This window comes from Fragaria vesca, linkage group LG7 (genome assembly GCF_000184155.1).
Source record: "Fragaria vesca subsp. vesca linkage group LG7, FraVesHawaii_1.0, whole genome shotgun sequence".
In the NCBI taxonomy this organism is placed as follows: Eukaryota; Viridiplantae; Streptophyta; class Magnoliopsida; order Rosales; family Rosaceae; genus Fragaria; species Fragaria vesca.
The window spans coordinates 18,486,944-18,509,744 of record NC_020497.1 but is presented as its reverse complement, the minus strand read 5'-3'; the positions used below and the strand labels follow the sequence as shown (position 1 = coordinate 18,509,744).

Sequence of the window (22,801 nt, the reverse complement as noted above, 5' to 3'; positions counted from 1 at the left end):
TGTTTGCCGTGTCCAAGCCGTATCGAAAACTCAGTTTTTAAGTTTTGCCGTTTCGGCATGTCGCGCCGTGTCGTGTCGCCGTGTCCGTGTCCGTGCAACCTAGGCCGTAGGATACCACGTAATTTGGTATTAAATTTTGGTATTGTTATAGGATATTTCATATGTGTGTCTTAACCTTATGCAATCAGGATATGTAGTTGGAATATGACTATGATGTAGGACGGATGGCAGAACAAATCGAGGAACAAATCGATCGTTGCAGGTCCAAACCCGGTTTGCTGCAGATTTGACGTTCGGTGTCCGAATGACTATTATTATACATTTCTGGAAGCGAAACGGCCCAACGAGCAAGACCTATCACACCTTATTACTTCAAAATTCATGGAGGAACTTTCGTGTCTGATACCGCCTCTGGTTATGCATTTTCTTTTCTTATATCTTCTCATCCAAATTCTGCTTTATAGGTTATACTCGTTTGAGTCTTTTCATTAGGCCGATGGTTTTCAATATATGCTCTCAATCATGCAAAATCCCAAAAGCCATTTGTTTTGGGACTAATCCAAACCATGTTCACCCAAACACGGGAAAGGTCTTATTTCCTTATGTAACTACGTGCTCTTGGTCTTATACCGGGTGTTGTGTAAAACTCGTTGTAAAGAAGCTTGCATGCTGCAGCTTGTTTGGCATTGCTTCGAGTACTGGCTTTAGTTAAAAGTGATTACTGCAATATAGAAGCACTTTTCTCAGTGTTTTTGTGATGAGAACATTAGCACGAGCTGTTCGGGATTGCTTATAGGAGGGTCAGAAGCACTTGTCTGCAATTGAATTATGAGAAGTTCTTGTAAACATTTTAGAAGCTGATCCAAACGCGCTTTCGGTGCAGTGCTTATACCAGAAGCACTTGGAGATGAATCAGAAGAAAAAATAGGTGCTTTTAAAAATAAAATAATAACCACGAGACACGTACGAACACCTGTCATTACAAATATGAAATACCGACATTTCGAAATCCTCGTATAAATACCGCGTTCGATCCCGAATCCTTGATCACCCTCTTAAATACTCCATCCCCATTTCAATTCCCCACTCTCACAGAGAGAGAGAGAGAGAGCTCAAATCAAATCCAAAATGGCAATCTCAGTCTTCTTCAAAGAGAAAAAGTACCCCTTCCTCTTGGCCCTCGCGGTCCTCTTCGTCTGCGTCACTCTCCTCCTCCTCTCCAACTCCACCCCCTACCCCCTCCACGATCTCCAATCCTCCTCCTCCTCCTCTTCTCCTATCGCATCCACCGCCAAAAACGGCGGCGTTTCGGACGGTAAAATTGCCGCCGTGAATATAAGTTGGGCTCTCTGCCCGGGCCCGCTGGCCGTCGATTTCATTCCGTGCCTGGATAATTGGAAGGCGATCAAGGCCTTGAAGTCGCGCCGTCACATGGAGCACCGCGAGCGGCATTGCCCGGCGCCGGGCCTGAGGTGCCTGCCGCCGTTGCCGAGAGGCTACAAGGTGAAGGTTCCGTGGCCGAAGAGCAGGGACATGGTGAGCTTTCTGGTTCGGTAAGATTTGCTTTTAATGGTGACGACTGTGTAAATTGAGTTTGAGATGTGATTCGGAGGTTGCGAAAATGTGAGAGATTGTGTAGTTAAGCATTCAGTAGTGAATTGATGGTGTTATATTTGTGTGTGTGTGTTTAGATATGGTATGACAATGTACCTCATCCGAAGCTGGTTGAGTACAAGAAGGATCAAAATTGGGTGAGGAAATCCGGCGATTATCTTGTTTTTCCGGGAGGCGGTACTCAGTTCAAGGATGGGGTTACTCACTACATTGAGTACATTCAAAAGGTAAGTGTGACTGTTGCGATTCGTCCGCGAGTTAATGCTTTTGATTTTGTAATGGTTTTGTTGGATTTGAATTTGGTTTGTGGATGCAGACTTTGCCGGCTATTGAGTGGGGGAAGAATATAAGGGTTATTTTGGATGTCGGTTGTGGGGTTGCTAGCTTTGGGGGGTATTTGCTGGATAAGAATGTTATCACCATGTCGTTTGCGCCAAAAGATGAGCATGAAGCTCAGATACAGTTTGCTCTTGAAAGGGGGATTCCTGCAACTCTCTCGGTTATCGGAACACAAAGGCTAACGTTTCCGGATGATGCTTTTGATTTGCTTCATTGTGCACGGTGTAGAGTACACTGGGATGCAGATGGTACCTTGTCTATAATAGTCTTAGTATCAAATGTCAAGTTATTTTCTTTTCTTGTTACTGGTTGTCCTTTTCTCTTTGCTTTTTTGATGAGTTCTATTTGTACAGGCGGGAAACCACTATTGGAGCTCAACAGGATTCTGAGGCCCGGGGGATTTTTCATATGGTCTGCTACACCAGTTTATCGTGATGATAACGAAAGAGATCGCGAAGTATGGAAATGTTCGTAAGCTGACCCTTCTCTCTCTCTCTCTCTGTCTGACATCATTTGTTCACTGTAGAGTTTAGCAGTAATATTTGTTGGAAGGTTGGATATTCATACATTTTCTTGCAGCTATGGTAGCTCTGACAACAGCAATGTGCTGGAAGGTTGTTGCTAAGTCTTTTGATTCAACTGGAATTGGGCTCGTAATATATCAGAAGCCTGACTCTACTTCCTGCTACAGTGAACGTCAAAACCCTGATCCACCTGTGTGTGATCCTAAAGACAAGAAACTTGGTTCATGGTAATTTTTTGGAATGTATCTTCTCCCAGCAAAGTGACATTGATGTTGCTGCTCATTGTTAGTTTGTTACTTTAGTGAGAGTGATGCAGGTGTGGTGTCCCCTTGGGGATGAGTTCGTTTTAAGTTTTATATTTTTTGAATAGAAATTGTTACACATGTTGAATTTGCAAGCCATGATAAGCATAGAAGACATAGGTTTGGGCCAACATAAAACTTGACTTAATCATCTAGATTTTTGGTTTACAGGTATGTGCCACTTAGTCGTTGCCTTTCCCAACTACCTGGATATAGCTGGCCTGTGCCCTGGCCGGAGCGGCTTAGCAGTAAACCTCTAAGCTTGTCGCCTGAGCCAGAATCCGAGGAGAAGTTCTACAAGGATACTAAAGATTGGTCTGCACTTGTGTCAAATTCCTACCTGAATAATGCTGCTATAAACTGGTCGAGTGTGCGGAATGTAATGGATATGAATGCTGGTTATGGAGGGTAACTTATATTTCCACATCCAATCATTTTGTTTATCTTAATAGTGCTGCTGTTGTTTGATTGAAGCTTTACTTTACAGATTTGCTGCAGCACTTATCGATCGGCCTCTCTGGGTAATAAATGTCATCCCGGTTCATGTACCAGATACTCTGCCTATTATTTTTGATAGAGGATTAATTGGATTCTATCATGACTGGTGCGAGCCATTGAGTACCTACCCTCGAACCTATGATCTACTGCATTCAAGTTTTCTCTTTGAAAGCCTTTCTCAAAGGTACATACTGATTTCTTGCTACAATGCCCTTCAAACATTTTGCTCAGTTTTCTGGCACCTACCTGAGTTTGACATTCAATGAATATATGTACTGCATTATTGTGTATCCTTATCTTTTCATCTGCACCCACTTCTTTTCAACAATGTTGGATAAAATAGTCTTCATTTTTTTCAGATGCGACATTGTAGATGTAGTGGTAGAGATGGATCGCATACTGAGGCCTAATGGATATATAGTGATTCAAGATACAATGGAAATGATAGACAAGCTGAGGCCAATCTTGCATTCGCTTCAGTGGTCTTCAACTGTCCATCAAGATCGAGTTCTTATCGGTCAGAAAGGCTTCTGGCGTCCGGCAAGATTTGCAAGTAGATCATGAATTAAGTTGGCTTTTGCGAGCTTTTTTCCCTGTACAAGCTTATATATATCTATATGTTAATCATCTGTAACAAAGAATCAGACAGTTGAAAAGCTTTTTTTTACGGCTCAAATTGAAGCGCCAAAGTCATAGGACTCAGATAGAAATTTATACCCTTACCAATAATAAAATGATATTGGTCAAGTTACATAGTCAAATTGTATGATGCATTACTGGATACACAGTTACAAATAGAATTGTTATAAGTTGATGCAAGTCATTGGATTGATGATGCATTCATTTTACAATCTCTCCTTTTTTGATTGTGGAGACAACACGACTAACAGAATGCATAAGAATTCCACAGGTTCTCAGAGCTATACATTATTACAATCTGATGAAGTGGCCCTGAAGCCAGACTAGACTAGAAAGAAGCACATACATAGATAGCTACTTGAAAGCTTTGAAATTTTGGAAAGAATCTAAGAGCAGGGAGATCAGAATCATGCAGTAGACAGACAATTGAAGCTGGAATTATCCCTCGTCAGGCTGCCATCGACAACGCCAATAGTGCGCGAGTAGCAGCCAAACTCATCTCTGTATCCGAAACTCTGCTGCGTGTCTGCAGTTCCGGAAAGCACATCATGATCCCTGACCTCCATCCACCCTCTCGAATCCTGAAAGTTGTTAACGCGGCTCAGATACCCCCCATGCAAGCTCTTCTCCTTCATCGAATGCGTCACATTGGTGACAAGCACATAGGTATTTTTCTTCTTACCCGGTAGAGTGGCTGTAATAACATCAATAGGGTACCTCCTCTTCGCCCTAGTCCTAAGAACCACCACACCATCCTCCCTCACAACCTTCACTTCCTTATCAGCCTTCACCTTCTGCTTCACCATCTTGTAAGTCCCGTTCCTCGCGAAGCTAATCGAGCTCGTGAACTTGTACTTCTGCGAAAACATAGTGGTGTGATTGCCTGAGCTCGACAAAACCCACCCCACAAAGTCAGTCCTCCTCTGCGCCTTGATGTTGAACGATCCGTCCAGCAATTTGAACTGGGCATTACGCTTCAGCTGGATCGCCGGCAAAGGAAAGAAGCTTGATTTAGCATGCACAGTCTTGGATTTATGATCCAGCCAAATGTGTAAGTTGGCATTTAGAAGCCAGTATGAAATTCCATCACTCACTCCAATCCCAAAGCTATGAGGCTTCTTATCCAGAAGCTTCCCCAGAAATGGAGTCAATTCGAAATCATAAGACGGCAGGTTGAAAGCTCCGATGGCCACCACCGGCTCCCAAAACAGAGGATTGATCCCGCCGGTGAACACCACCGGAAACGGCACCTCCGACCCCACCAGCTCGCCGTCGACGGTCACGAAAACCTCCCGGTAAGCTCCGTTTCCTCTTCCGGTGGTCAAATTGTTCGTCGTGATGTACAGATTCGGCGGATTCGAGTACCAGAACTCGTCGTCGCCGTGAAACGAGACGTAGAGCTCGAGTACGACACGTCGTGTGTTCCGAGGGATTCGGATTTGCCTGGAAGGGAAATCCGCTTCGCTTTCGATTCTGAACCAGAACCCTCGGTCGCCGTCGTCGGTGATCGGGACGATCAAATCGGCAGGCTCCTCAGGAACGATCCTCAAATTTCGGCCGTCGAGATTTTGATCCACGAGGATCGAGGAAACCCTAGGCTCCGAAACGGCGACGTATTGCTTGTAATAGAGAAACTCAACCTCGACGTGGTAGACGCCGGTGAAGACGCGGTTGACGACGTTCTCGAGCATCATGGTGAGGTTTAGATCGGAGCGGGTTAAGAGGGAGGAGTACTTCGTTATGTCCTTGCGAACCTTCCAGAAGATTCCTTTCTTGTTCGGCTCGGCGGTGCTTGTACGGAGGAGCTCGACGCCGCCGAGCCAGAGGGCGGCGATGCGGTCGTACTGCTCGCCTTTGCATTTGGCGCGAAACTCGAGGGCGACGTGGGACCAAGGGGGAGAGCAGTCGAAGGAGCAGTCGGAGGAGGACGGCGGTGGAGGGGAGTAGGGGGAGGAGAAGGGAGGGCCGTTGATGGTGTTGGCGAAGGAGTGGGTGAGGACGTGGCGGGAGCAGGACAGGGGGAGGAGATCGGAGGGGAGAGGACGGCCGAGCTCGAAGTATTCTTTGGATTTGTGACGGAGGAGAGAGGAGGAGGTGAAGCGGTCCGGGGAGGAGGTGGCGGTGGAGAAGAGGAGCAGGAGGAAGAGGAGGCCGTACATTTCGGAGTTGAGCAGAGCTAGAGTACTGTGAGGTAGGACTTCAAAATCAAAGTAAAACGCGGGTAAATTTGGGAATTTCATTTTACTTTGGCATCCTTATTTTCATTCCAAAACGTATGAAATTTCGTGCTTGGATTTAGTTGGATTTCTCCATATATTACCCGGACTGGAATTAGTTTCCATTTTTTGTCTAGATTTCGGTAGTGTGTAATATTTGCTTTTGGAGAAAATCTTACGTGTGCGACGGTCATGCTAGATGGATTGTGTTACCACCAGTCACAGAACGACATGTGTTTTTTTTTTTCATTGTTCTCACCTGCGTTCTTCCTTCCTCTTCCGGCAAAGCTTCTTCTTTCTTCCGATCAAAACATAACAGGTCCCTCTACCCTGCCACCGCTATCGCCTCAAACCTGCAACCCTCGCCGCCTCCACCATAAGCCTCACCGCTTAAGCTCGATACAACCCGCTGCAGCCTTGCAGAAACCTGCTGCCGTCGAGCCGCGCCTCCACCAACTTGTGTAAAACCCGCTGCCACAAATCCTTGTCACCCATCGTTGACTCGTTGTAGATCCAAACATCCCAAAGAAGTTCGCCAGAGGAAGGAAGAAGAAGCTTCGCCGAAGGAAGAAGAAGCTTCGCCGGAGGAAGGAAGAACACAGGTGAGAACAATGAAAAAAAGTAAAACACGGCCGTGTTGTGACTGGTGGGTCGCACAGTCCAACTGGCACGACCGTTGCACGTAAGATTTTCTCTACTAGGAAACGAACTGAGCTGATACTATTTAAAGGAGGCAGTACAAGGCTTATTCTTGTCATTAGAATTAGTTCAAGCATATAGTGGTTTTAGGGTCTTGAGTTTCAAGGTATTGTCATTACGTACGCCTAGTGAGGTCGTTGTTGAAGGGATTTGTGAAGATCGTATTGTTTTTGTTTGCGTTCAGAAAAAAATAAATTACTATTTACCATCACGAGAAACTAAAAACAAGCATGTCTCTCATGACCCATACAAGAGATAAGCGAGAAGCTGTGCCTACTGAAGAATTGAAAAGGATAGTGACGAAGCTTCAAGAACAGGAGGAGAAATTTGAGGAGAAGGTCAAAGCACAAAATGAAATAAAAGAAAAATACTGAGGAGAAGCTCAGAGCAGAATGCCAAAAGTTTCTACAAAAAAAAAGTTGACTACCAAGGAATTCAAGCAGAATACAAAAGGGCTCAAGCAGAATACATAAGGGCTAAAGCAGTAGCAGAGAATGCCATATGTCCTGTATATTTTCCTAACCTATTTCACATACGTGCCATTTCTAAATGTGAAAAGAAGAAGATGTGCTATCAAAGAAAAATCGACAAGCGTAAAGATGATGAGTTTTGCCTTGACCTTCAAATCAGACTACAAGAAGCACGTACTAAAGAAGAAGAAAAGTCTGCTTATGATGATGATGATGATGATGATTCACCCATAAACGATAACTCCCTGGAAAAAGACATGATAACGAGCAGTGATGAGTTGTTTATGGGTGAATACATGCAGCTTAAAAACCCTTTGGCAAAATTTCAGCACAATTTGAAGAAGCGTTTAAATAATCTATGCAAAGCTGTTTCCAAGTGAAGGTCGAAATTCCGCAACCAAGTCTTTCACAATTTAAGGTTTCAAACTTGTGCAACAATTTAGGGTTTCAAACTTGCAATTACTTTGTTTAGTCACATTAGATAAAAGGAGCTCTGTAAACTTTCTTAATAATTCATTATTTTCCTTATTATGTAATACGGAATTTTCTATTATATATCTTCTTTTCAGTAAAAAAATATTTTTAAATCACCATCTTTTTATGGAATTCTCTTTCAAAGAGAAATTTTCTGTTTCAAACCCATCCATCATCTTCTGAATTTATCTGCTAAAAAATAAAAAAGAATACAAAACGAAAATGGAGATGCAGGGGATCGAACCCTGTACCTCCCGCATGCAAAGCGGGCGCTCTACCATTTGAGCTACATCCCCAACTGTTATCCTTACCATTGCCAAGGTTAAATAATAATAAACCTAAAATATATTGATCTGTAATTAAGCATGAAAGTGGGGATGTAAAGCCTAAAACACGAGCTTCGAGTATGCGGGTGGCTTCGTTCAAGTTTCCCTCTTCATAGTTTCCCACAACTTCAATTCAAATTCTTGTCTTGATCACAACTCAAGACAAGAATGCATAGGAATCCAAGTCTAGCCCAAGTTCGACCAGCATCTGAACAACCTCCTTGTGCCCTTTAATCGCCGCCGCATGAAGAGCTGTCAATCCATATTGATCACAGTATCTAATGTCTGCTCCGTCGAGAAACAACAGTTAAACATCTCTCAAATCCCCAATTCGCACTGCCATCAACAGTGTTTCCCCCAATTCTAGCTTCTGCAAGTTTCATCCAACCAGCCCCCAAACAACATAATCAAAAACATTATATGGGGTATGAACATAAACAAAACTCTGAATCCAATGAGAAGTAACAAATATAGTTACTCACAAAATTTGTGGTGGTTTCATGCTTGATTAATTTATAAATTGACGTAGGATTAAGTAGAAATTGGATAAATATACAAGAACATATCCATATCCATTCAAATTCATATAATTGAATTCTTCAAGGTATTAGCAATTAGTTTTAAGAGAGATACAGAGCAAGTCAGCAGCAACCCAATTTGGACGTAAAGAAGGAGGTGAAGCGGTCCGGGAAGGAGGAGGCGGAGACTGCGGCGGTTGAGAAGAGGAGGAAGAGGAGGCCGTACATTTCGGAGTTGAGGAGTGACAGAGATCGAGCTCGAGGGAGTGAGTGAAGTTAAAAGGACTTCAAAATAACGCGGGTAAATTGGGAATTTCATTTTACTTTGGTATTTAGTTTCATTTCCCATCCCAGAACGTTAGGAAATTTCTCGGATTATGGTTGTATTTCTGCATATCCTATTAGGACTGGAATTAGTTTCCAGATCTTGTCCAGATTTTAGGTGATGTACCATTAGGTTTTGTTCTCCATATTCTACTAGGAAACGAACTAAGTTGATACTATAAAAAGGATCCAGTGGGTTTACTATTGTCATTCTTCAAGCTAGCATCCAGTGGTTTTAGGGTTTTGAGTTTCAAAGTACTGTCATTACGACCAATTTTGTTTGTGTTTTGAGAAACGATGTCTCTTGACCAGATAGAGAAACTAAAAGCAAGCTTGTTGCTCACGATCTATGAAGGAGATAAGCGAGGAGACGAGGCTGTTGAAGAATTAAAAGAGACAAAGGGGAAGCTTCAGGAACAGGAGGAAGAGCTTGAGAAGAAGGTCAAAGCACAATTCCAAAAGTCTCAACAATATAGTGCAGCAGCGAAGGCGAAGACGCCTCTACAAGTTGTTCCTAAGCTGCTTGACCTATATGCCTTAGATAAATGTAAGAAGAAAAAGGAGAGCCTGCAAAAGAAAATCGACAAGGTTAAAAACGATGAATTTGAAGTCGAGCTTCAGATTACACTACGTGAAGGACGTAGTAAAGTTGAGAAAGAGCCTATTTACGATGATGATTTACCCATAAACAAAAATCCTGCAATTGACGACTCATTAGAAAAAGACATGACAATGAACAATGATGAGTTGAGGAGAACAATACATGAGAGCAATAAGCATATCAAAGTCATGCAACTCAAACCCTTGGCAAAATTTCAGCACAAGATAAAGAAGCCGTTCATCTCGATGAAGAATAATATGTGCAAGCTATTTTCGAGTGCAGGTCAAAATACTGCAACCACTAGATCAACAAGTTAACAAAGACTGTTTATCTTTGACAATTTAGGTTTCACCTTGTGCAACCTTCTTGTTTAGTCTAATGAAGTTGCCTTTTTTTCTTTCTTTTTTTTGTAGTTAAAGTAGTTGCTAAGTTAATGCTAATTTCCTCAGAATTTTGAGTTGAAATTTCAATAATTTTGAGTAGAAATTCATCAGTTCATCTTCCTGTAACACGATGGGCAATATCACCACATCTTTGAGGAATTATTGTCAAAAGAAAAGGAAAAAAAAAAAATCAATTGTACTTTATATTCAGAGGAATGGGCAATATTCATTATTCTCTCTTCTGAAATTATCTGCTAAAAAATGAATACAAAACGAAAATGGAGATGCAGGGGATCGAACCCTGTACCTCCCGCATGCAAAGCGGGCGCTCTACCATTTGAGCTACATCCCCATTTGACAACTAAATCATTAGCAATCTTTGATAACCGTATGAACCAGAAAACATGATAGTGGTACACAGAGCTTAAAACAGAAGCTTCCTACAAGTATCCCTCTTCATCTTTTTCCCACAACTCCAATTCAAATCCTTGTCTTGATCACAATTCAGCTACTAGCGACTACCTAGCTTCTTTCTCAATCTCAGCCGCCTCTGCTGATAAGAAACTCAATGATATCATCATACCCCATAGCTGTGGCCATGTACAAAGGAGTAGCCCCACTCTTGCTCTTAGCATTGACATTAGCCCCATTCTGTATCAACATCTCAACCGTCTCCAAGTTACCCCCCACAACTGCCAGATGCAGCGGCGCATGGCCTTCCCCGTCTCTGGATTCCAAGTCTAGCCCGAATTCGACCAGCATCTGAACAACCTCCTTGTGCCCTTTAATGGCCGCCGCGTGAAGAGCTGTCAAGCCATATTGATCACAGTAGCTAATATCTGCTCCTTCGAGAAACAACAGTTCAACATCTCTCAAATCCCCGATTCGCGCTGCCATCAACAGTTTTTCCCCCAATTCTAGCTTCTGCAAATTTCATTCAATCATCTCCCAAACAACAACATATCAAAAACATTACACCTACATTCTGATTATTTGTCTATCATACATACATATGATAATAGTGTCCTAGCTCATATTGATTTGGGTCTATAACCTTGTAACCAACAACAGATCAGAGCGAGATTAGCTTCATCTCCAAGACAATTTATAACGAAACCACTAGTCTACATTGTGATTTATTTGTATATCATCCCAAAAGTTATATGATTTGTTTCTATATGCTTGTTCTTAGGTCCTAAGGTGCTTGTAACCATAAAATAATTGGAGCATTTGCCTCAGAATTTCCAGAAATACAAAAATGCTTAATCAGGTGCATGCAAGACTAGGATAACTAAGGAAGTAACACTCACATCACTGCCAGTACCCACCCGTCGACGCCCGTGATCTTTAGATAACCTGATTCCTTCCCCTTTCGACGGTCCAGCCTCTCTCAACCCCAAAACGCTCGCAAACCGATCAGAAGCCTCCGCCACGCGCCGCTCATCCACCGCATCTCTCCTCACACCCGCCGCCTCGATCCTCAACCCGGCCTCCAGCAGCAAATTAATCATCCTCTCCGGCTCGTCCAGCCCCGTCGCGACTCTCAGCAGCTCCTCCGCCTCGGCGGGCCGCATCTCCGCCAGCACCGTCCTCTGCCTCCTGATAATATTCCTCACCGCCTCCAAATCCCCGCCGCGCACGGCGTGCTTCAGCAGCACGGGCCCCACAAACGCGACTTTCAGTTTCAAATCGCTTGTGCGGCGGGGCCCCTTGAAGAAGGCGTTAACGTCAGCGGAGGGGTGGGGGAGGCGGGCGGCCTTGATGAGGAAGCGGTCGGAGGGGGAGCGGGGGAAGGAGGGAGGGAGGTGGGGCTGGGGCTTGAGGATGACCTGGAAGGTGGCGGAGGATGAGGGAGGGATGACGCCGGTGGGGGGCTTCACGAGGAACTTGTGAGGGGAGGAGGTTTGGACTTTGAAGGCGACGGGACACGTGGAGATCAGGGAGGTGAGGGTGACGTTGGCGCGGCATTTCTGGTTGAGGGCGAAGTCTATTCGGACTTCTTGCTCGGAGACTTGGACCAGTTTCTCATGATCATCCATCGGAACAAGAAGAAAGAGAAGAGAGAAGGGAGTCGCTAGTGTGCGAGTTTTGAGGGAGACGATGGAGAGGTTAGTTAGTTGGCGGGTAGCGGCGCGTGTTCGAATTCACGTGATTCTGTAGGTCCCGCCAGCCACGTGTTACGTTCACGGAATTGTCCTATTTGGCTATGACATTACGTTTTTTGTTTTAAGACGTAAGAGAAGATATAAGTAAGGTTTGGGTCAGCACAAGACCCTGCCGGATTTCTGGGTCTTGGTCCGACTAATGTCATGTGATAGTCGATCAATGCTCAACTTTGAAGTTTAATTGAGTTCCTACGGGTCATGGGTGGTTTGTAATGTTCTTTGCATTGATGGATATGTCTTCCTTATCTAAATTCTTGATTTCATCAAAAGAATAAATGTAAGACAATAACTTCAGGACATCTCGAGAAATTTATGTAGGTGTAGCCAAAAACATTTTGTTGATTAAGAGTGAGGCAGGAAGCTCCTCGATTATGTTAATGAGTTAGAGACGCATGTATCCAGTCAGTATATATTCCGGTTAATGTTTTCAAAGATGTCTCATCAAAGTAAATCTTATGTCGGGCTTATAACAAATATTCTTGTATACGTACACCATGTTGTAAGTGCATGGTGCAATCTCAACCGTTTATAACTAATTATACAAGTGATTACCATGCATATGTATTAGTGGTATCTAATATATCTTCGAATCTATATTGCCGTGTATTGAAGACTGATCTTCTAGCAGATGAACACGAACACTCTCAAAGTGGTTGGCCGATCTGGCCACATACTGGTAAGAGGTGAGACTTGAACACTAAACATAGATCTCATGCTACCTACTCGACCAACTTTATTACACCATGTGATTTGAACCTTTTCTTTTGGGATATACGTACTAATAGATTGATATATACGGATCATGGATAAGCAAATAGTTGATTAACATTTTCATTGATTTTAAGAGAAAACATCAATCTATTGATCCCTGTCATAAGCGAAAGTAATTAATTACATAGTGTTCAATCTAAATCTAGTACGGATCGCTATGTAATTAATCATTTAAATGAAACGTTACTACAACATTATTTATGTACAAGTACATCACGAGTCAGACACAATTGCGTAAACTAAATACTTAAATTGTTTTTCACAATGCTTAAGTTGTTTTCAAAAATGGGGTATAAACATAAACAAAACTCTGAATTCAATGAGAAGTAACGTTCAAGTATAGTTACTCACAAAATTTGTGGTGGTTTCATGCTTGAATTAATAAATTGACGTAGGATTAGTTACAAATTGGATAAGTAAGAACATGGGGATCCATATCCATTCAAATTCGTAGAATTGAATTCTTCAAGTTATTAGCAATTGCAATTAGCCAAATGGGATACGACGCAAGTCAGCAGCAACCCAATTTGGACGTAGAGAATTATATCTGCCACCTTTGCATTACATTCTGCAACTCATTTGCACCCCCATATACTCAAATCCCTCTTAACTGTTTCATTTGGATGCAATGCATCATGGTTGTACTTAATTGAAACCATAAGTATATACAGCCTTAGCATTCAACTGGCACAAATGACTTACATGGTAACTGAAAATTGCGAACATATATTGAAATTTTTGAGCAACTTAGGTAATGGTATTATTTTCCAATCTAGTACTAATAACGTCGCTTACCTTATTAGGGTTTCCCATATTGCTCTGGCTCCGCCTTAAATAGCACACCAGACTCCCACTAAACACCACCCTGCAAAAGCTAATCAGGTTCATTTCCCCTCTGCTCGATTTCCATGGCCATCTTCTCATCCTCTTGGCTGAAATTACCGAGCAATGTGAACAAACCCACACCACCACCTCGTTCGTATAGAAGCCTTTCTTGCTCATCCGTCAAAGACATCCTAGACCTCTGCAAATCTGAACCCGAAACAGAGGTCCTCAGCCCCAGGAGTGCCTCCATTTTGAACCGTATCAAGATGTCCACCACGGTCCTCCTGCGTCTTTGGACCCGCAGTGTTGCGGGCCAAAGTGGCTGCAAAGTGCCACACGGAGACCATCGTGTAGTTATCTACTACACAAGTCTCCGCGTGGTGCGGAGGACATTTGAGGATTGCAGTGTGGTGAGATCAATCATCGGAGGGTTTCGGGTCCCCATTGACGAGAGAGATCTGTCAATGGACTTCAAGTATGTGCAGGAGCTGGAGAAGATCACTGGGAGCAAGGACTTGAACTTGCCAATGGTGTTCATCAACGGGGACTATGTTGGTGGCGTTGAGGAGGTGAGGCAGCTCCATGAGAGCGGCGAGTTGAAGACAATGCTCGAAAGGCTCCCGGTGGTGGAATCCAAAACTTGTGATGTGTGTGGAGGGCTTAGATTTATTCTCTGCCAGACTTGCGACGGAAGCCACAAACTGTATAGACAGAAAGAAGGGTTTTGCCCTTGTATGGACTGCAACATGAATGGCCTGATTACCTGCCCTTCATGTTCAACTGTGGGATAGTAAAGCTAGCTAGCTCACAGTCCTAGAGTGAAGGCGAAAACAAGAAAGAGATAGAGAGACTCTGAGTTGTGTAATGGGCTCTCTTCTAGCTGTTTAATCTGGGATTCATAAGTTCTAGTTGTACTTTCTTTTGTTCGATCATCATCTGTTATAATGGAATTAGAGACGTTTGTTTTTTAAGTGTCTCATGTTTTAACTTATTGTTATTGTACGAAAAATAAGTTCCATCTGCACTCTATAAGTGAGTGAAGATTATTCATATATATGCAAACCCCATCGATCACATTTCATTTGGAGATGTTTGAAGAATATATGTACGTTTTCAACTTTCATCATAACATCAAATAGAACCCATCGACTACGTACTTGTGAAAAATAACAATTAGCTAATTTGTAAACTCTAACACTATCAAAGCATCAACTTCGTACTTCATCAATTCCATCGTTTTCACTCCAGATATCGGATATGTTTACAGAGAATCAAATGTTGTATGCCTTGGCAAACTAAGGGCACAAAAGTAAAGATGAAAAGATCTGTTTTCGAAGCATTATTGTTGAATCTACATCAGCTCTCTCATCACTTGATGGTTAGGAAAGTGGTTTTCTTTGAGGTTTTTGCTGTAATCTACTCAATGATACGTACGTAACAAAGAAAAAAAACCAAAGTATTAAGTTATTATCACTCGAGTTTATGTTATAAGTAGGTTAGAGCTCGAACTTATATCATTAGAACTAATGAGTTTAGATTTCATTGTGGTTTAGTAGGATTTGGTTTTGTTGATTTCGGCATTACCATAACCAAACCATGATTTTCGACTTTTGATGGCCACCAACCCACATATTTCTCTTCCTACATTCAGACCGTACGGTATAAAGAAATCTTACGAATGTTGAATTAATATGTAGATTTGAGTATTCTACATACATAAATAATACTCTATAGTTTACTTGTGTGCATTTGGTTCACTTAACATTACTCTTTTGAATGACTCCATAAATTACTTGTTGTCTGAGAGAACGTAACGTTGTTAGGGTTTCTAGTACCTTCGAGTAGTTTAGCAAGTACTCACCTCATAATATATTATAAAAGAAAAAAGAAAAAAAAGATATTTCAGTCGGTTTGGTCAAATGTAATACATTTAATGAATACAGATTACGTTAGGGTCACTAAGGTTTGATTTATATTGTGCCATTAAAAACCGAAATTTTTGGCCTTTAGTCGGATACCAACTACCAAATGGATTACGGTTTTTGGATATCTTACCAATTGTCGAACTAATCAATAATATATTCTGTTTGAATGAAATTAATTCTTCAAACTCATTGGTGAATACAGTGGGTAATTATGTCGGGTAGCTAGAGACTGTGGGTCATATATATGTAAACATGTTGTAGCTGCTTATTACATCGATCAAACCGATCGACTATTAGATTTGCATCTAAAAATGGTTGAACATGAACTTCATGGTCAGTAAGAGGTGAACATGGTTGTATGCATATAACTTTATGTGGCATTCAAACTAATATTGTAGACTTCATCATTGACTGAAAACTTTTAGATTTAACTTTTTATTTATTTAATTACGTGAATCCAAATATGATATATATCTATTTACGCTACGATATTTATCTTTCTTTTCTAGTTATTTTTTGAATAATTATTTCTTTTTTAAGTTTAAACAATCATAAAATGATAAATAATTGTGCATACCAGATGCAATGTAAATATTGATTGCTCTTCTTTTAGTAAATTAGTCGTTATTTAGTAATTCTCTATTTGGAAATTTGTAATTACCCATATATATCTAGGACCAAAAATTAAAATCCTTCTTGTATCAAAGCTGCCCCGGCCAATAGTGGCTTTGTTTTTGGCCTTAAATATCTCTTCACACCACCCTGACTTCGAGCAGTCTCACTTCTCTCCTCCCTACTATTGCTCCTCCCTTTTCGTCCTCCACCCAAACTCCTCCATTTTTCTTATAAGCTTTCCCTCAGTCTCATCACCATGTTTGCACCATCATGGTTGAATTTGAAATCGCCAAGCAAGGTGGGAACCATCAAACCACCACACTCGCGCAGGCGATTTTCTTGCTCGTCCTTCAAAGACATCCAAAGCTTGTTCCAACCCGAACCCGAAGTCCTCACCCCGAGGAGATCCTCCATCATCCATCGGGCCAATACCTCCACCTCAGTCTTTCGCTTGTGGGCTCACCATGTTGCGCGCCCAAATAAAATACACGATGATGATCGTCGTGTAGTAATCTACTACACAAGCCTACGTATAGTCCGCAGGACTTATGAGGATTGTAAGGTCGTCCGATCAATTCTTAGAGGATTTCGTGTTCGTATTGAAGAACGAGATTTGTCAATGGACACAAAGTTTTCCGACGAGTTGCAAAAGCTTACGGGAAATAGGACTTTGGCTTTGCCTATGGTTTTCATCTGTGGGATATGCATTGGTGGGGTTGAAGAGATCAGACAACTCCATGAAAGTGGTGATCTGAAGGTAATGATGCAATGGCTACCGGAGGCAGACTCTGGACCGTGTGACTATTGTGGAGGCCTCAAGTTTGTGCTATGCAAAATATGTGATGGAAGTCATAGGATCCATTGTGGTGGTGAATTTATTCCTTGTACAACATGTAATGTGAATGGTCTCGTTATGTGTCAGTCATGTTTTATTATGCCATGCCGGAAATCATCATTGTAAACGCGTGCATGCTGTTAGAAGCATATTTTACATCAAATAAAACATAGAAATATACATTTGCAAATGATTTTATCTCGTAATCACTCTAATTCAATATTTATAAAAAAAAAACTAGGTTTGTGATATTATGTAGAGACTAAGTTAACTATTGTGCAATCTTTAAAGAGTCTATGTGGTCATTTGTGTTAGGACTCAAATAGAATGCAATATTTTCAGTTCAACGGAAAATAACTACGTTGCGGTCGCACACTGAACTGTGTAATATTCAATGTATAAGACTTGCACTATAGTTGGTAGAATATGATGTAATATTTAATGAATATGGATTACGTTATGAACGGTAGAATTTAATTTTTGACCTTACCATAAGAAACCAAAGTTTTCGATTTTGAAAAAGCTACCAACTACCAAATAAAAGTTTACGATTTATAGAATTCTTACCAATTATAAAACCGTGAAAGAATTTGAAATTTTCGCCATGTTTCGGGTTTCAACAACTTGATAAAGGTTATGAATATTTCAGTTTATTAAGCTACATAGCTCCCTATTACAAAAAAGATTATTTACAAATGTAAGGTGATAAACCAAAAAAAAGTGAAGAACTGTAATATTTGATCAAGAAAGCTGAAGTCAACCGAAGTCTTGGTGAAGTGCTAAAACTTGAAAGTAAAAAGCTGAAGGGCACGTTTGCCATGGGCCCAAGTTCAATGGACATATGAAAGTACACTCACCTTGCGCTTGGGCCAGCCCATCAGCCTCGACCGATTGGACTATTAAAACGACGCCGTTAGATGCGGAGTTTCGATTGTTGGATACACGTGCCTTATGCGATGGGAAAGTGGTTCAGTGGGTAAGTAAGCCATCAATTTGTAAGTTTAGACTTGAGTAGAGGACAACATCAAACACATCATCTTGCTAATTCTTCCACGCTAATAATGACTTTCTCCATTAACAAATACATAGCTAATGTCCACAAATTTGGATTTGGCACATTTCCATAGCTATGGGTGGAATCGAAACCATAGTTTATTGAAGTATTTTTTTGATAGATTTTATCTAAGATGTATATACAAAAAGTCAGATACATACCACGTACACATGCAACCAAAGAATTATAAAGGCGATATTAGTTCTTTAGTGTGCTTGTAGAAGGATGCAAAACTTGGGTTGTAAGAATTCTAGAAATGGGATTGATTTAGCCAAAAAAAAAAAAAAAACACTCAATAATGTTTCATGTTTAATTACTTGCTTTTCTGGTTAGACATGAATAATATTACGCTAGAAGGAGGGCTTGAACCTCCGACCTTGTGGTTAACAGCCACACGCTCTAACCAACTGAGCTATTCCAGCTTTGATGCTAACCCAAGAGATTAAGAATCCATCTTCTGTGCCATGAAAGTAAACATGTAATGACCTCAATCATCTTCTACTGTGTACAGTGGATCAAGTTCCAGATCCCAACCAACTTGCTTTGTTTTCTGAACTCTATAAAGCTTAATCTATGGACAAATGTTTAATCTATGGACAATGCTGATGCTAGTGGTTAGTGGTTAGTTTTTGACGATGAACATCAATACAATTGATGATCATCAACCACTCATAGCTAGGCCATAGAAATTCTTAGAAGACTGATGTTAAATTTCGAGGTAGGTGTCGACCCAAAGACTGATCCCAAAATATGAGTGCTTTACTGAGTCAAAACTAAACAAATAAGACAGTGTGGCTGCTTGTCTATTTCTCCATGTATATAATTCCACAAGTCGTTATAGCTGGCAATCGGCAAGACTTGACTACAACCCAAAATACGCGCGCGCGTAGTCTTCTTGTCCATTTCAAGCTCTCTCCCACTCTCCTAAAAGCTTTGCCGTGCGCTCTAGTTCTTTAGACTCCTTCGCGTTTTGGGTTTGGTTGATTGTAAAGTATGAACCTTTTTCCTCTGACTTGTTTACATTTGATTTGATTTACTCTGTTGTTTAGAATATATGTAGTTGTCCTCTAGTGGTACGCGTTTAAAGTCTTATTTAGCTAGCAACTAGGAGCACTACACGTTTTTTGATCTTTACTCTATCATCTGCTGGCTGCTGCCTTTTCAAAACTCTGGTTTTTGGAGATAAAGTTGTGGTTTTTTTGGCGGTGGTGCTGTTTTTGGTAACTGGGTTTGCTTTGATTTTGTGAAAGATGAGCGATAAGTGGAGGTTCAATCGGTTTAGAGACCCTTTGGGTGTGGTGGTTGTGTGGTTGCTGTTTCAGAATCTGAGCTTGTGTTGGTGTTTGAATGATGAAGGTAATGGAAATTTGAGTTGCTGGGTTTTTTTTTGGTGTTTTGGGTTCTTGGGGAAGTGAAGGGAAATGGTTAAAGGTTGTGTCTTTGTGCAGGTTTGGCGCTTTTGAGGTTTAGAGAGAGAGTGGTGAGTGACCCATTTGGTGCTTTGTGGAATTGGAATGATGAAGATGGAGAGGTTGACCCTTGCTGTTGGTTTGGGGTTGAATGCTCAGATGGAAAAGTTGTAGTCTTGTAAGTACTCTCTTTGTTGCTTCTTTCATTTACTGAATGATAGATTTCATTGGGGTTGATCAAAATTAGTGTCCAGGTTGGAAGATTTGGGAAGGGTAAAGTTCTTACAGTAATCCCTTTTTCTTTTGCTTCATTATCATCTTTACTAAAGTGAGTTGATGATTTTGGGAACTAAATATAGCTTTACAAATTAGTTTTATAGCTCCATGGATTCCATCACAAATCAATCAAAACCTTGAATTTGATACTTGTTGAACTATGGTAGTCTTTTATTGTACTTGAAGAGTTGAAGGTAGTTGAATTTTGCTGCTTTTTGCCTAATTGGTTCTAAAGTTAGATGTTTATGGTGTGCAGGAACTTGAAAGATCTTTGTCTTGGAGGAACGTTATCACCTGAGCTCAGAAACCTTGTTCATATAAAGTCTATGTAAGTATTTTTGTACCATTGCCTCAAATGTAATGGTTAGTAGTCAATTTCTGCGAAGTTCTTAGCTCTTCTGGTGTGTCCTGCTCAGCTAATATTTTCCTACAGTATTTTGCGCAACAACTCCTTTACGGGGATAATTCCTGGAGGGATCGGAGAGTTGAAGGAACTGGAGGTGTTGGATTTAGGATATAATAACTTCAGTGGACCACTTCCGGTAGATCTTGGCAGCAATTTTTCATTGACAATCCTGTAAGTTGTGTGACAAAGCTTCAATTCTGTTGAGGTCATTTTTCTCTCTTATGTTGTTGTTGTAGCGACTCTTATTCTGCTCAATTGCAGGCTACTAGACAACAACAGGCTCCTTGATATCTTATCTCCTGAAATTTTTGCACTGGAGATGCTTTCGCAATATCAAGTCGACGAAAACCAACTTTCTGGTGCAAACAGAGAATCATCTTGCAATGAAAGATCCAATTCATGGTATGATTGCTATCAAACTTAGTGAGCCACTTTTCTGCAGGTGTGATTCTTCTGTGCTGAAGAGTAATCCATGAAGTTTAGAAATTATTGCTGACTGAGTGACTGATATTATCAGAAAATTGAGTTTGTTGCATGTTGTCATAGGATGTCCCGGTATCAATTATATGTCTCTGACTAATTTGAACATATTTCTTGTAACTCATGTGTTCATTGTTGCTGCCTTTACGTCTGATATATGTATTTAGAAACACTAGATTGTCCTGCTTTATCTAATGTTGCATCTTTGCCAGGAACTTTGCTAATACTGAACATCATGGGAGACTGCTTGAAGCAGAATCCTCACCTCCAAATCGTCCTGGCTTGGATCCACCCCACAAACGACCAAAGACACCATTCCCTGCACCTTCACCTTCACCTTCACCTTCACCTTCACCTCCAACCATACCTGCTTCACCTTCAACTTCCTCTCCTAGTCCTTCCCCAGGAAGTTTCCTAAAGAAAAAAAGTTCCAGTCATCATGTTTTGATAATGGCTGGAGCCATAGGGGGTGGTGCTTCTCTTGTAATTTTAGTTGTTGGGTTGTATTTCTATGGATGCAACAAGGTAGCTACTGTCAATCCTTGGGCAACAGGATTAAGCGGGCAGCTTCAGAAAGCCTTTGTAACTGGTATTGCTTCTTTCAAAATGGAGAAAATTGATCTCTGTAAGCTCAAGTTCATGCTGATAATTAATTGCCATGCTCATGGGCCTGTCAAACCACCCTTATATGTTAGATAAATTGTTCTTTTTAATGTTTCTCTTCTAACATGATAGGAGATTCTCATTGCAGGTGTACCAAATCTTAAGAGATCAGAGATTCAAGCGGCTTGTGAAGATTTTAGTAATGTTATAGGTACTTCTTCACCAATGGGTACAGTGTACAAAGGAACATTATCCAGTGGTGTCGAAATTGCTGTGGCTTCCCTTGCCACAACATCTGCCAGTGAGTGGAGCAGCAATTTAGAGTTGCAGTTTAGGAACAAGGTACTAAAGAATTTAAAGCTATAAAAGATGTGCATGTTTCTTGTAATCTCCCAGGCCCTAATTGTTCATATGGTTATGGTTTCAGATCGAGACATTAACAAAAGTGAACCACAAGAATTTTGTCAGCCTTATTGGATATTGCGAGGAAGAAGAACCTTTCACTAGAATGATGGTTTTTGAATATGCTCCCAATGGCACACTTTTCGAGCATTTACACAGTGAGTGTCACTATGTGGTTGCTGTATATGTTTTGTTTTGATGATGCATGAGAAGTCTAATCTATTTTCACTGAAACTGCAGTAAGAGAAGCTGAACACTTGGACTGGAGAATGCGAATGAGAATCGCAATGGGAATGGCCTACTGCCTTGAGCATATGCACCAGCTGAAGCCACCCATAGCTCACAACAACTTGACTTCTTCAGCTGTCCTGCTAACCGAAGATTATGCACCAAAGGTCTCAGAAGTCACTTTCTGGAATGAGTTAGCTGAAGCCGAGAAGCAATCATCTGGCTCAAGACTTTCTAATGCACAATCAACAAGCCTGAAAAGTAATGTGTACAATTTTGGTGTAATTTTGTTTGAAATTGTGACGGGTAGACTCCCTTATTCAGTGGACAATGGCTCACAAGACTGGGCCTCTGACTATTTGAGTGGGGAGCATCCCTTCAAGGGAATGGTAGATCCAACTCTAGAATCTTTCCAAGAGGAGCAGCTGGAGCAAATTGGAGAAGTAATAAGAGTTTGTGTTCATCATGACACTCAACAAAGATCGACAATGAGCGATGTCGCTGCAAGGCTGAGAGAGATAACTGGAGTTACACCTGATGCAGCAAGCCCAAAACTCTCCCCTCTTTGGTGGGCAGAGATTGAACTCATGTCTGCAGACGCAAACTAGAAGCTTAACAGTAGATTGTAGGTAAGTTCTACTTGTATATAACTGAGATAGGGTGTCAAATCTAGTTAACCTGTACTACGGTGTTTCTTGTTCAGCTATAAAATGTGTAAAAAAATGTGAAAATCACAGCTTGTGAAATAGTATATTTGTTCATTCAACTATGATGAAATGAGAAAACACCTTTATCCAGGGGCAAATATGAATTTCGGAAGCATTTCACTGTCCTCGAAATAGTGTTGGTTGAGTTCAGTGGATGGATCAAAGAGAGAGCA

General features: G+C 41.2%; 4 protein-coding genes and 3 non-coding genes across 7 annotated transcripts; 3 read left to right on the top strand and 4 right to left on the bottom strand.

Moving 5' to 3' along the window:
* Positions 1-715: 715 nt before the first annotated feature.
* LOC101312970 (probable methyltransferase PMT23-like) lies at positions 716-4,089 on the top strand. Its single transcript, XM_004307633.1, has 8 exons — positions 716-1,536; positions 1,692-1,841; positions 1,931-2,201; positions 2,307-2,420; positions 2,533-2,704; positions 2,951-3,187; positions 3,267-3,461; positions 3,637-4,089. The coding sequence occupies exons 1-8, from the start codon at positions 1,129-1,131 to the stop codon at positions 3,839-3,841; spliced, it is 1,752 nt and encodes a 583-aa protein (XP_004307681.1). The 5' UTR covers positions 716-1,128; the 3' UTR covers positions 3,842-4,089.
* Positions 4,090-7,998: 3,909 nt separating this feature from the next.
* On the bottom strand, positions 7,999-8,071 carry TRNAA-UGC. Its single transcript has one exon. It is a non-coding gene; the product is annotated as a tRNA-Ala (tRNA).
* A 2,135-nt stretch (positions 8,072-10,206) lies between these two features.
* TRNAA-UGC lies at positions 10,207-10,279 on the bottom strand. Its single transcript has one exon. It is a non-coding gene; the product is annotated as a tRNA-Ala (tRNA).
* A 188-nt stretch (positions 10,280-10,467) lies between these two features.
* On the bottom strand, positions 10,468-11,966 carry LOC101304338 (ankyrin-2-like). Its single transcript, XM_004308906.1, has 2 exons — positions 11,238-11,966; positions 10,468-10,857 (listed from the first exon to the last, which is right to left on the bottom strand). Exons 1-2 carry the CDS (start codon positions 11,964-11,966, stop codon positions 10,468-10,470), a joined length of 1,119 nt encoding a protein of 372 aa, XP_004308954.1.
* A 1,805-nt stretch (positions 11,967-13,771) lies between these two features.
* On the top strand, positions 13,772-14,479 carry LOC101304049 (uncharacterized protein At5g39865-like). The gene has a single exon (XM_004308905.1). The coding sequence runs from the start codon at positions 13,772-13,774 to the stop codon at positions 14,477-14,479; it is 708 nt and encodes a 235-aa protein (XP_004308953.1).
* A 3,986-nt stretch (positions 14,480-18,465) lies between these two features.
* On the bottom strand, positions 18,466-18,539 carry TRNAN-GUU. Its single transcript has one exon. It is a non-coding gene; the product is annotated as a tRNA-Asn (tRNA).
* A 669-nt stretch (positions 18,540-19,208) lies between these two features.
* On the top strand, positions 19,209-22,723 carry LOC101312676 (probable LRR receptor-like serine/threonine-protein kinase At5g45840-like). Its single transcript, XM_004307632.1, has 9 exons — positions 19,209-19,473; positions 19,566-19,704; positions 20,059-20,130; positions 20,236-20,379; positions 20,470-20,610; positions 20,901-21,313; positions 21,440-21,633; positions 21,719-21,851; positions 21,934-22,723. The coding sequence occupies exons 1-9, from the start codon at positions 19,368-19,370 to the stop codon at positions 22,527-22,529; spliced, it is 1,938 nt and encodes a 645-aa protein (XP_004307680.1). The 5' UTR covers positions 19,209-19,367; the 3' UTR covers positions 22,530-22,723.
* Positions 22,724-22,801: the final 78 nt, after the last annotated feature.

Coding starts and splice junctions, on each gene's coding strand:
- LOC101312970 (XM_004307633.1), top strand. CDS start 1,129: ATGGCAATCTCAGTCTTCTTCAAAGAGAAAAAGTACCCCTTCCTCTTG. Junction 2,202..2,306: donor AGTACACTGGGATGCAGATG/GTACCTTGTCTA, acceptor CTATTTGTACAG/GCGGGAAACCACTATTGGAG. Junction 2,705..2,950: donor GACAAGAAACTTGGTTCATG/GTAATTTTTTGG, acceptor TTTGGTTTACAG/GTATGTGCCACTTAGTCGTT.
- LOC101304338 (XM_004308906.1), bottom strand. CDS start 11,966: ATGGATGATCATGAGAAACTGGTCCAAGTCTCCGAGCAAGAAGTCCGA. Junction 10,858..11,237: donor GGGTGGGTACTGGCAGTGAT/GTGAGTGTTACT, acceptor ATTGAATGAAAT/TTGCAGAAGCTAGAATTGGG.
- LOC101304049 (XM_004308905.1), top strand. CDS start 13,772: ATGGCCATCTTCTCATCCTCTTGGCTGAAATTACCGAGCAATGTGAAC.
- LOC101312676 (XM_004307632.1), top strand. CDS start 19,368: ATGAGCGATAAGTGGAGGTTCAATCGGTTTAGAGACCCTTTGGGTGTG. Junction 20,611..20,900: donor AATGAAAGATCCAATTCATG/GTATGATTGCTA, acceptor CATCTTTGCCAG/GAACTTTGCTAATACTGAAC. Junction 21,634..21,718: donor AGTTGCAGTTTAGGAACAAG/GTACTAAAGAAT, acceptor TTATGGTTTCAG/ATCGAGACATTAACAAAAGT.